The 13,633-nt window shown below is 34.9% G+C and overlaps 2 protein-coding genes across 2 annotated transcripts; both read left to right on the forward strand.

Annotated features, from left to right (window-relative positions):
• The first annotated feature begins 463 nt into the window (after window positions 1–463).
• LOC21387168 (transcription factor bHLH157) lies at window positions 464–5,176 on the forward strand. Its single transcript, XM_024172039.1, has 10 exons — window positions 464–814; window positions 1,258–1,347; window positions 1,554–1,662; window positions 1,774–1,815; window positions 1,951–2,010; window positions 2,156–3,589; window positions 3,719–3,820; window positions 3,926–4,075; window positions 4,186–4,311; window positions 4,435–5,176. The coding sequence occupies exons 1-10, from the start codon at window positions 702–704 to the stop codon at window positions 4,624–4,626; spliced, it is 2,418 nt and encodes an 805-aa protein (XP_024027807.1). The 5' UTR covers window positions 464–701; the 3' UTR covers window positions 4,627–5,176.
• Window positions 5,177–10,367: 5,191 nt separating this feature from the next.
• On the forward strand, window positions 10,368–12,684 carry LOC112093488 (aluminum-activated malate transporter 10-like). The gene is made up of 6 exons (XM_024172045.1): window positions 10,368–10,707; window positions 11,014–11,154; window positions 11,253–11,525; window positions 11,616–11,737; window positions 11,965–12,108; window positions 12,202–12,684. Exons 1-6 carry the CDS (start codon window positions 10,368–10,370, stop codon window positions 12,682–12,684), a joined length of 1,503 nt encoding a protein of 500 aa, XP_024027813.1.
• Window positions 12,685–13,633: the final 949 nt, after the last annotated feature.

The raw sequence follows: 13,633 nt of genomic DNA on the forward strand, positions 1-13,633 counted from the left end.
AAACCGGTAAAAAAAAAAAAAAAAAAAAAAACCAGTGGGGACCAGTCGCCTGGTTAGTCCAAAGACAAAGATATTAACACAGTAAATGCACAAGATCTCAGTGTTTCCCTTCAACTTCGGACTCTTTATCATCTTTTTATTTTTGCTGTTTTTTTTTTTAATTGTTATTTGTTTTTAATTTCTGGGTTCGGTAAAGACGATAACACTTTACAGAGAAAACAAAGAGAGCAAAAAAAAGAAAAAAAAAGTACCAATAGAAACAAAACCCAAACCGCCACCTTCATTGTATATATATGCAAAACCTGCTTTTACATTCCTCAGTTTATATTACTACTCTCTCTCTCTCTCTCACCGACCACTTTCTGTTTATAATTTCTTACAAACAACCCAGCTTTTGTTGTTGCTCAAGAGCTCTTCTTCTTCTTCCAACCGTCACAAACAAAAGGGAGAAAAAAAAAAAAAAAAAAAACTGTTTTTTCTTCTTGTTGTTGTGGTTTTTTGTTGCGAGAAAACGCTATCTTTGCTTTGGGAATCACAAATTCACAGGAAAAGAAGAACTGGGTCTTTTGAGTTTGTGGCATTTGAAGTTTGGAGAGTGAACTTCTTTCCTTTTTTGATCAAAGTGGTGTGTCGTTAAGAGTGATTTTTTTGTTGTTGGGATAATTGTCGTTTGAGTTTGAAGAAGAGTTGGTTTTGGTGAAATGGGTGAAGCAGAGATTAACGCTTCTGTGATTAAGAGGACGCTCAAGAGTCTTTGTGTTAGTAATGCTTGGTCTTATGCCGTTTTCTGGCGCTTTGATCACAGAAATCCCATGTAAGTTCTCTCTCTCTCTCTCTCTCTATCTCTCCATGTTTACATCACAGCTTTCTCTTTGTTCTACTTTGGTTGTTGATTAATTGTCTTTTAACTTGAATTTTTCAACTTTCCTTTGGAAGCAAATATACATATTTCTTAAGAAAATCCAAACTAAAACGAGTGAATGAAATGCTTTAATGGCCAAAAAGAATGAAAAAAGAATAATTTTTATTTTCAAGCATTCTCTTCTCTTTTACTTCCCTAAGCATGGTCAGAAAACCCTCAACTTTTATGGATTCCAGTCACAAAAAACAAACAAATTGCCTACTTTTCTTTTTTTTTTTTCTTTCTACTTTTTGTTTTTTACTCTATAAGATCAAGATTTGTAAAAACAATTAAGCTTTGTAAATATGTTTGTTGCTTTAGCTAAGTGTGAAATGTGACCTTTGGAATGCTCTTAGGTTGTTGACTGTGGAAGATGCCTACTATGAAGACCAAGTTGGGGCAGTGCTTGACAATATGCTTCTCATGGTCCACTTGCTTGGAGAAGGGTATGCTCCATTTTAGTCATTCACTTAGAAAGTCATCTTTTTTTTTTTTTTTTTTTTTTGCATTAATCATAATTTTTGTTTGAGAAAGTTTTTTTTTTAATCACAATTTGCCAATAAGATTATCAAAACTGAATGTTTGAAATCGAATGCATTGGCGGAAAATGATGAAGGGTTAATGATGGTCTTGTTGTAAATGTGTAATGTAGAACAATTGGCCAAGCTGCTTTAAGTGGGAAGCACCGATGGATTCTTGAGGATGATCAAAGTGGGGAATGGGATTCCGTTAGATCTAGTGAAATTAGAGAGACATTTCAGGTATTTTTCCACTTTTTCCAGTTTACCAACTTTTAAGTTGAAATCTCATTTGTTGAGTTTCTTAAATACTAATTCTGTTTCTTTTTCTGGAAATTTCCTTTCGCTCTACAGGACGATTCTGACGTCTCCTTTCAGTTTTCCTCTGGAATAAAGGTACCATTTTCACTCTAAAAGAATTTTTTGATTACCAAAAATCAGATTAGCATGTGAAATATATTTTCTCATAATTCTTATGGTAAACATTTCATATACAAGACATATGTATTCATAAATAAATTCATTTTGCAGACAATTGCAGCAATACCAATAGAACCAAGAGGAGTAGTACAATTTGGATCTACTGAGAAGGTTAGATCATTTCTATGTACTTGTAACTATTTTATTCGTTTATTTTTGGAAGGAAAACATGTAAACCTAAAAAGTGTGCTAGCCACTTGATGGATGCCATGTGATTGAACTGCTTAGATACTTATGCCTGCCATTGCTGTTGCAGATTTGTGAAAATTTTGAATTTGTTGATCAGACAACAAGGCTATTTCGGGATATCGAAAATCTCTCTGCGCTTAACCATTTGGAAAATGCACATTCATCTGAAGAAGGTGAAATGTATGACATAAACGGGTTGTTTGCTTCCTTAATTTCGAATAACAGGGCCATTCCACTTTCTGGTTTTGACTACAATGAGATGCAAGGAAACAATTGTTCTGCAATGAATTCTAGTCAATCATCTCCTTCCACATCTGATGTTCACAGTGGAAGAATGGAGTTTTCAAACATGAATTTCGAGCAGGCGCTTCTACGATCTACCTGTTCTGTTAACAATGCCTCTAATACTGAATATCCCACTTTGGCTTCACACAACCACAATTCGGCGTCGGAATCAAGACTTCAAGTTTCTCCGGATGTAATTCTTTGGAAAGGAAATTCACTTGAATCTTGCAGAAACACAGAACATGATGTCATGGAGTATAGCATGGGAGCATTGACCGAGACAGAAAGAAATCTTCAAGCCAGCTCGAGGAATCTGACCGGCAACCAGCATTCTGTGCCCTCAGTTTTTGCCACACAAAGTGGAGTTTCGGAACAAGCTAATAGCTTGGAAAGGTTTCCCGAGTTATTTGAGGAGTTTAAATCGGCCGATTTCACAACTGATCTCTTTAATTTCTGCCAGGGGGATGATCTTTCCCAGTGGTTTGCTTCCTCACCAGATCAGAACATCGGCCAGATGGTAAATGCACTGAGTGGTGAGCTGACACAGTTAGTTGAAAGCACTTCAACATCTTCATGTCTTGTTGGAGGTGATATGGCCATTGAACAAAATCCAGCTAAAAAAGACATGTTTCATTCTCAGAAACTTAATGTTGGTTGTGATCAAACTAAAGAGAGCTGGGAAGATATTTTGATGCCGTTAATGGCTGGTAATAACTGCCCCACTACAAGTTCCGCATCTGGAAAGTGTGTCTTGGCGTCAAATGCTACTACATCCATGTCTGGTCCCAAGAAAGGGTTATTCTCAGAGTTAGGACTTGAAGAGCTTTTGGTTGGTGCAAGCAGTTCTAGTTGTTTGACGAAATCAAGTTTTGAAGATCAGTCATCAACCCCCGCTAAGAGACGGCGCATAGAAAGTTCATCTGTCAAATGTAGCCAATCTCAGATGAGTTTGTTGCAGTATAACCTGGACAAGGCAGACAATCTTATGACCAAGAAAGAACTTCCAAAATCTCAGGTCGGTTTGTGGATTGATGATAGCTACAGCCTTACTGCTGCAAGTGCGGTTCTATCACAAACACAGAAGCCTGAGGAGCAAAAGAAGATTACGAGGAAAAGGGCAAGGCCAGGGGAGAGTACTCGACCGAGGCCCAAGGATCGTCAGCTGATCCAAGATCGTATCAAAGAGTTAAGGGGGATCATTCCTAATGGTGGCAAGGTACTTTCTTTCGGTCTTTGCTTTAAGAGAAACATGCATGAAAGTATGAAACTATGGAGTTCAGAGATATTTATTCCCTTATTTCGCTCGAAAAGCTTTTGACATCTATTTTTTGCTTTGATGAAACAGTGTAGCATTGATTCTTTGTTAGACCGGACCATCAAGTACATGGTTTTCCTGCAAGGGGTGACAAAGCATGGAGACAAGCTTAGACAGTCCAATGAGCCTAAGGTAACCAATTGTTTTGGTCCCATATTGATTTGTCAACCGTAAACCCGATTGGATTTGATGTTTATGATTCACTAATACAAATACAAAATTTTTAATCAACTTCAGCTAATCGGCAATGAGAATGGCGTGCCTCTAAGAGACAACAAAAGTAGTGGTGGTGGTGGAGCTACATGGGCTTTTGAAGTTGGGGGTCAATCAATGGTTTGCCCAATTATAGTTGAAGACCTAAATCCACCTGGCCAAATGCTTATTGAGGTAATGTAAAGTTATATAACAAAGAAAAGGAAAGAAAAATAATAAAAAAACTCCAAGCCTTTTGTTAATCTTAATTAGCTCCTAAATTCAGTCATAATTTGCTCGTGCAGATGCTTTGTGAGGAGCAAGGATTCTTTCTTGAAATAGCAGACATAATTCGAGGATTCGGGTTAAGTATATTGAAAGGAATGATGGAACTCCGAGAGAACAAGATATGGGCGCATTTTATTGTTGAGGTAAGCTTGAGTTAAGAAAGTCTAGATTCCTCTTCATAGGGCTGCTTCACATTTCTACTTCCTTAAAAGAAGTTTGGTATATCAAAAACTTTCCTATATTGATCTCCTTTTCTTTTGTTGCAGGCAAAGAGTCATGTGACAAGAATTGACATATTTTGGTCACTTGTCCGGCTTCTACAGCAAACAAGTACTAATGGGATTGATTCAACTAATCAGCCAAGTAATGTTATTTTAGATGGTGGGATTCCTCAACTGGACAGTTACCAAAAGCCGAACTTACCACCTCCGATCTGCTTGACAGAAACGCTTCACTGATGGGATTCGGGGTGTTTACATTAGGTTTTGAGGGATACCTTGAGCATTCAGCGCCGAAGAGAGCCTGCCATGATGGGTGTTCTCGCATGGAAGAGCCTTCACAAACAAAGAGGAAAAAAAAGTCTTTTCCATTCCATAGCCATTATCTTGTAGGTGGGACTGAAATGTGCATTTTGGTTATTTAGACTGGGAAAAAAAAAAGTCAGAGAAAAGAAGATGACCATTCTGAAGTGTGCACTAGTTCCCACTGAAAAAAGGCTGTACAAGAAACAGAAAGAGAATCATAAATACAAGTTTTGGTGGATAGTTTGAGGGCATCAGATTGGACCCTTATAAGAGGGAAAAGATAGCATATGGAGGTTTTGTGAGCTAATTATCTTCTGTTTTCATTCCTTTTTGAAGGTTTTGCATTAGCTTCGTTACCTATTATTAGGTTACTCCTGTCATAACCTGTTTATATTCAGAAAGGTGTTAAACAACTTAGTCATAGGCTAACAGCTCATTTGTTGTTTCATGGCGTTTATATATGTTTTTGTTTGATAATGATATATACCAGACTAATTATAATAGAATCTCTCTCTTTCCCTCTCTCCAACCCATTGTCCATATCTTTTCAGAATTCTAATGTTAATGTATGTTTACAGTATGCAGAAACCAAAAACTTAATAACAGGATTGAAAAGCTAGATTAGAAGTCGTCTCTGCATTGGTTTATCAGCTGAAAAACGAAATCCATTAAACGGTTGTTTTGTCTGTTTTGGGATTGCTTTCCGAAAGTTGTTTTTGGCTTCATGTGTCTAAAAACTGCTCTTAAAAGTGTTTGGATAATTTAAAAAAAAAAACTCTTCTAATAAGACTTTGAAACTTCCATTAAAGTTTTACTATTAGAAGATTTAATTTAATTTTTTTTTTATTTAAGCTGTTTCGAAAATGTGGTTCCAGATATTAATTGAAAAACCACATTTCTTACCTCCATTCTTCTATTGCCTAAAAGCAATGTGTAACGAGTCTCAACCTCTTTTTCTCTTCTTTCACAGTTAAGATTTTAGATTAGAAGCATGCCCACTTGCTTTTGAATATAATCTAAAACTTAATTAAATATAGCATTTTCCAAATCTATACGTACTTGTTATTTTACTGCATGAACAATATTTTATGTTCCATTATTTTCTTCTTTATTCTCATTATTGCTGCTGCTTACTTCAGCTTCTTAGGTTATGGATTCAAGATAATATTAGATAATTAGCACTAAATCTATCATTTAAAGAAGAAAACCCCTTTTCAAATCCTTTTATTCTTCTAAAACTGATCACCTTTGTAGCAATAACCTTCATGGATTCCTATCGTACCAAACTGTAAATCTTATATACGTTGGTCATCATGCACTCAAAATGATTTCATAACGACTATTAGGTAAAGAGATATTTTGCTAAAACTAAGGAATTAACTGTGAAGGTACGCAGAGATAAAAGAATGATATTGAAAAAAATAAAAAATAAAAAATAAAACTTAGGGCCGTTTGGTTCATAGGCCCCTAAGTTTGAACATAAATTTAAATTTTGTGAGAAAAAACACTGTAACAAAAAGGTTCTAACAGTAATTCAAATTTATAAAACAAATAAGGGTCTAATTCATTCCATTCAAAAGTAATAAGAAAACGAGATAGAGAGCAAAATATTACGTGATTTATAGTTATTCACTCTCAATATAAGAGTCCGGAAAATATTACAATAATTAGAGAATAAAGCACAGTACAATCTAGTCTCAAAATGTCTATAAATCTAATATATTTTCTCCTTTTTGATTAGAAAAAAAAATTCTAATATTTGTCTCTATTAAAAAACATTTGCCCTAAAAATCTTTCGTAGCACGAGATTTTGGTCTAATCGCGGTCAACAAGAAAAATGTGCAAAGTAATTAGACTCCACATAACATAAGTTCCTCAATGTCTAATCTTTACATAAAATTCATTGTCGTTTGCTCCCTAATTTTGCAAACGAGAGAGTCATATGCTAAAAAAACGAATAAAATACTAAACAGTTGCGTAAATAAACAAAGGGGAGACTCCAAATTGCCATGCATCCATCAACAAAGGAATAAATGCCACCAAAAAGTAGATCGAAACCTCTAGTGCATGTTTTGATTACGTTATGGAAAACTGAATTGGCGGTTTGATTTGTTACATGGGATTTGAGGTCATAAAGTATGACCAACCTAAATTAAGTCGGCCGAAGAATTTGTTTTGATAATACTACATATCATGCCACTTACCAAGACAACAAACAAAGGATAATATCTTCATGGGAGTGTTTCACATCACAATCTAGTATCACTAAACTTATAATTAAATGGTGTTTGTTTGCATCGTCCATCACAAGTTGCAAGCAAAAAGAAATTTATAAGTTTAGGAATTACAGATGTCAAAAATTGGAGCTAAATGGAAAAATAAGATAGCACTACTCATCTATTGTGTCATATCGTGTCATGCTGGTATGGTCTATAATTATTTAGGTCTAAATTTATTGATAAATTTGGCGATAAAATAATAAATGAGTAAAAATAAAGATAATATGGACACATAGTATTTTACGTGGAAAACCCCCCAAAAGAGACGGGGTAAAAACTACGAGACACGTGTAAAAAGATTTCATTATGAAAAATGGAGATTACAACTTTCTCTCTAAATTACTCGGAGAAAGAAAAAAACTAGAGAAACTAAGTGCGTGTTTGGAACCGTCTTTAAAAACGGTTTACATATTTCGAGAAGCAAAAAATGAAAATGAAAACGAAACGACGTTTGTTTAGCAATTGTTTTGAAAACGAAAATAGTGAGAATGATTTTTGTGAAGGAATTTGAAAACAGTTGAAAGTTGTTTTCACTTTTTTGTTTTAATTTGTTACTACTTATCAACAATATTATAATATATTAATTAATAAACACGATTTCACTTTTTTATTATACTCAAAAAAATCTCTTAAAAAAACTAACCAAACGCAATTTTTAAATTGGCCCCAGATTGATTCTCAAAACAATCTCATTTTTACTTTTTATTGAAAATAAAATTATTTTGAAACCAATTCTAAACGCACCCAAAATTTCACTCACACTATGAGAATTCTTTTTGAAGGGTGAGAATGTGATGCTTAAGCTCTTCCTCCAAGCCCCTTTATATAAGCTCCATGAATGAACCGTGGCCACGAAAAATTTGTGGTTAAAAATTGGCCAATTTTTGACCATTTATTTTATTTGACTACCATTTAGCCACTTAACTAAATTTAGTCCGTACAATTTTATGAACTTAAATCATGGACATTGCGCTTTGCCAATTTTAAGCCTTTGGGCTTAAGCCTAATCTAACAAAATTGGCATCATTCCATGCTTGGCTCAACCTAGCCTATTAAAATTTATCATGCTCATGCCAATCCAAAAAAATAATACTAACAATAATTAAGTTTGGAATGAACACGGGTATCTTATACCGGTGTTGTGTCATGTTTGTGCTTATGTCGCTCTTTAGACATATTACAAAATTTAAGAATCATGCTCGTCGTGTACATAAAAAGTCTTGTCATGTTTAAACTGTTCTTGTGCTGTGGTTGGACTCAAAACGTGAGCTTAGTCCACCCTTCATACTGTGCTCGGTCTAGCCCAAGTGCCGTTTCACCCGATTCAATTGACAGCTCTACCTCTATTAGTGATTAAGAGTTACGTATTTGACCCTATTTGTCTTATCCCACGTTTGTTTTATGTATTCGTCTTTAATTTTGAATCATGATTCATAATTCTTTACAGTATTTACACGTAAAACGAAAATAATTTTAAATTATAATTATGAATTCACGAACCAAGCGTCCACTTATTATTTCACTCATTGGTCCTTGGTCCAAATACTTTATAACATATTTGTAAATCACTTTGTAAATCGAGAGAGAACAGAAATATATTTGTAAATCACTTTTTTCCCAATTAGTTTTAGTTAATAGAGACAGAAACGGTTGCTTGTAAAGTCAAAAAACTATACTTTCTTAAGCAAACCACATACCGGGTTCTATCACAAATGAAAGTTAGAGATATAGTACAAAAGGAATTTAGTAGAGTACATCTACTTTTTGATAGTTCAATTAGCTTCTCAGTCCATGCATGCAGCTGTCAAGAGCTTTCAGTGTGATGAAGATAAGTGCCCTTCCCATTGAAATGATGACAGCCTTGTTTTTGTCTCATGCATCCCAAATTTTATATGATAAAAATAAATATAAAAATATAAATAGAGACTTTTGATTGGATTGTCCTATTCATGACCTAATTTTGCCTTGCATTCCATTTTAAGAAGTGACGCATACAATTTTTTTTTTTTAAACCACTTATTGGGTGCCCACTTTAGTTTTTAGAGAGTTTTGAAACGACACCAAGGGTTTTGTGCAAGGTTATCTCTGTAAAAGAGATTTGGTCTAAAGATATAAGCACTTGGGATATGGAGTTTGTATATTAGGACAAATATCTTATTTACAGCTTTCAACATCATTGAGAAATATGCAATATAAGTGGGCTTAGCTTATCATAACAGAAAAAATATTAGGCAAAAGCTGAAATGTGTGTTCATTTAAGATCATTGGAAGTCCATGCATCACTAGGCACAATGGCACTATTACCACTTTGTTATATTTTATTATGCTCTCTTTCCTAATAATCTTATCTGGGAAATAGATGACAGGATTCTTACACAAAAATCCACTCAAGGAAAAAGATGCACAGTTTAGTACACTCACATGGGAAAAATATGTTTCTGGTGGCTTGAATCATAGTGCGGTGATGTCTTTGAGCTTTTGATTTTAGGCCAGATATTTGTGTCACTTGTTGTGGGAGAAGTTTGGTTTTAGGTCATTAGAATAAACAGCCTCCAAATTGGTGGCTAAGAAATTTTAAGGAATAGTTTTGGATCATTTGTCTTTGCTGAATTGCATTGGAAGTGAATGATGAAACTGTTATGATTGTGATGTTCAAATTAAGTGCATCGTCAAACATGTTTCTAAATCAAAAACTAGCATTGTATAGGTTCCTATAACTCAAAAATAATCCAAGTGGACAAACCCTCAAATGATCAACATAACACATGGCAAGCAGAGATGAAGCTAGAAATTAGTCAGGGGGCGGGGGCGTATACTAACTAATGAGGTAGGGGAAAAAAATATAAAGATGTATAAGATGGCAAAAAACAAGTTTTATAGAATTTCATATACAAAATTAAAAAGAAAAAAAAAATTCAGGTGGGACGGCCGCCCAGCTCCTGATGGCAGTTATCAGAAGCAAGCCTTGTGCTTTTTTCTTGTTGTGAATCAAAATGAGAATTTTGATATTGAAGCTAAAATATTTGTAGGAATTAAAAGAATAAACTTGCAGTGTTTATGCCCTCCTAATGGACACAACACAATATAAATGTATGTAGTACGATGAGACAAATGATGATGAAAGTTTTAGGTCGCTTGTGTTCTATACCTACCCAAAAAGTTAAATAGAAAAAAAGGAAACGAAAAAAGTTACTCCTTGACTCACCATAACATTTTGCTTTTCTCTGATTTTCTTATTTTATTTATTAGATACCACTATGAGACTGAGATCCCATATTGTATATATACTTCAATAGTCACCCATGTTTTTGCATACCCCAAAGCTTTAGCCATTTCACAACACCTTTTTAACTTGTATATACAGACAGTTAGAAACTGTTTCTAAGCAGTTCCAAAATGGCTCCAGAGAAAGAAGCAGCCAGTGGATGGGAGTGGAGAATAAGGGTCAGTGATGTCTCATCAAAAGTTTTAAGTCCAAAGGAAGGCCCTATCACTAAAGTGTTGCTTGTTCTAAAGGCTCTGATTATTGGGATCGTTATGAAGCTGTCGAATTTCCTGAAGAAAGCTTGGGATGTGGCCAGCAATGACCCGAGAAAAGCGGTACATGGCATGAAAGTAGGGCTGGCTCTCACTGCTGTCTCACTCTTTTATTATATAAGGCCTCTGTATGATGGTGTTGGAGGAAATGCTATGTGGGGAGTTATGACAGTTGTGGTAGTCTTTGAGAACATAGTAGGTAAGTTATTCAAAGTCATTCATAAATCAGTTAGAACTATTCATATGTTAACGTCTTGACTTTTCAAGTTCTTACCAGCAATGTGAAAAAAGGGTCAATTTTCCTGAGATTTAATATTTATTGTCTGGACAATTATAGACATTGTGAAAATTTTTTGTCATGAACATCATGAATGCGCACGTGTCAAAATTCTGTAACTTCTAAAAAACCGAAATGACTGTTTTGTCTCAGCCTTTTTACCCTTAACAAGTAAGTATGAGATTATTTTTTTTAATGATGCGGATCATTTTAATTCATGTATTGCAGGTGCAACACTTTACAAGTGTTTGAACAGAATATCTGCAACCTTTATAGCTGGATCTATTGCAGTTGGAGTCCACTTTGCTGCTAAGCAATCGGGGGAGATTTATGAGCACATTATCATGGGCCTTTCGATGTTTATTTTTGGTAATTTGTAAAAGCTTATTCGTGAACTGTTTTATTTGTTTCTCTCAGATGGGAAGATAGAAAAATTCATTGTTGTGTTATGGTTGGCTTTCTTTCAGCTTCTGCAGCAACCTTCTCTAGATTTATCCCATCAGTGAAAAGCCGGTTTGATTATGGTGCTATGACCTTTGTCCTCACCTTCAGCTTGGTCTCCATTTCGGATTACCGAATCGATGAATTATTCCATCTGGCACAACAAAGATTATCAACCATCATCATTGGGACTTCCTTGTGCATTTTTATAAGCATGTTTATTTGCCCCATTTGGGCTGGCCAGGAGCTCTATTCGACGATCACACGTAACATGGACAAGCTTGCTAGTTCCCTAGATGGTAAATTCCTTTTTCTCAGAGTCAAAACCAATAGCTATAATCATGACAATCTTGTCAACATTAATTTATTTCTCACTTCTACTATTTCAGGTTGTGTAGCCGAGTACTTCAGCATCAGTGAAGAAGACTCTACCGGTGGCAAAAAAGGATCTGACAAAAACTTGTTGGGATACAAATGTGTGCTAAGTTCAAAAGCATCAGAAGAATCTATGGTAGATAAAAACACTAATTTGACAACTATACTTAAAAAAAAAAAAAAAAAAAAAAACTCACTCCTCGTTCGTAGGTTTAACCACCATCTAAACCATTTACAAAAATTTGAATTTCAGTTCAAACCTATGAACCATAAGGGCTATTTAAAAGAACAACAATGTTAACAACAATGACTTCATCCATTTTTTACTTGAGACTGAATGAATGAGGAAATTGTCTTACGTAGGCGAATTTCGCTAGGTGGGAGCCTGCACATGGCCGCTTCAATTTCCGGCATCCATGGCAACAATATGTGAAAATTGGGGCAGAAATGCGAAGTTGTGCTTATTGCATTGAGGCTCTAAATGGTTGCATCAACTCTGAGAATAAGGTAACCAAATTTCTTAAATCTTGTACTCTGGTTCTCAGTTACAATTATCCCATAAAATGTGAAACTAAAATGACTCCTTTGATTACAAAAAAGGCCCCAGATAACCTGAAGAAGAGCGACTTAGAATTGAGCTCCAACTCTTCAGGTGTCATAAAAGAGCTTGCAAGTATTATCAAGACAATGAAGAGATCATCAAGCATAGATTTCCTTGTTGAACAAATGAACAGTGCAGTTCAGGATCTCCAAAACGACATACAATCTCTTCCTAGTTTGTTCACTCCACAGCCATTGCCCGAATCCAAAAATCCTCAACCTCAAGACAAGAAAAGTACTGAGGATAACTCCACTGAAGCAGCCTCGGTCCCTCCTCTCATGGAGGTGATTCCTCTAGTGACTTTGGCTTCTTTGCTTACTGAAATCGCTGTGCGGATTGAACGCATTGTCAGCGCTGTCGAAGAGCTCGCGGACTTGGCTCAATTCCAGCCTGTGACTGATGAAAAGATGGAAGAAGATAACAAGATTGTGAAAGACCAACATAAAGAAGATGAAACCATGAGCAATCTTCAAAGGGTGTAAAAAAAAAAAAAAAAAAAACTCGGTAATTTTCTAGGCAGAAATGTCTAATATATATGTAGCTACTGTAAAGATGTATTTACAGTTATAGTTGAGAAAAATAAGTTGTACGGTAACTGTAAGTTTCTTGGCCAGCTGTATTAATAGGAACGACACTGGTGATGCAAAACAGTTTCAGAGGAACATTGGATAAAATCCATGTGCATAATAATCTCAACATTGTTACTCACAAATGCTTTTATCAAAGTGTTTAATGGTTCAAAATAAGCATCAAACTCAATAGCTTTAAGTACTGCATTATCTCAGATGATATTATAGTTGTTTTCTAACTCAAAAATTCAAGGGATACATTTTGGATTTCAAAAAGTCTGGAGGCAAATATTGTTGTGGTGTTTTGTTCGTAGATTTGAATCACAATTCAAACCTTTCGAAGGAAAAAAATTTGATTTTTTGTTCAAACTTTCGGTGCAAGAAAGACGCGTATATTTGGATAAGATTAAGGGACTAACCGGTACTTTTGACAAACGACAAAGTTTATCAAAAATATAAAAAAGGACAAATAATCTAAATACGACAACAACTTGAAAAGGACAACATATCATATGAAGTTATAAACTATTAAGGACGAGGAAAGTTCGAGAGACAACAGTGAGATAAAACGACAAAGTCAAGACACAAAAACACGTCATAAAATGATGAAACGACAGCTTTACAAAAAAGCGACAACGGATTTAAAAAACTACAGAAGTTAGACAAAACCTTAGATTGTAGAAAATGAACATATCTTTCCTTTTAAAAAAAGGAAAGAAAATGAAAATGAAAATGAAATAGAAGGACTTCTAAACTATAGCCAAATTTCATTTTAATTTTTAACTTTTAAAACGTTTCAAAAGGAGTTCTTAAACAATTAAAAGATGTTTTAACATACTACCTATTTATCCGAATGTTGAAA

This window comes from Morus notabilis, unplaced genomic scaffold (genome assembly GCF_000414095.1).
Source record: "Morus notabilis unplaced genomic scaffold, ASM41409v2 Scaffold2599, whole genome shotgun sequence".
NCBI lineage: Eukaryota > Viridiplantae > Streptophyta > Magnoliopsida > Rosales > Moraceae > Morus > Morus notabilis.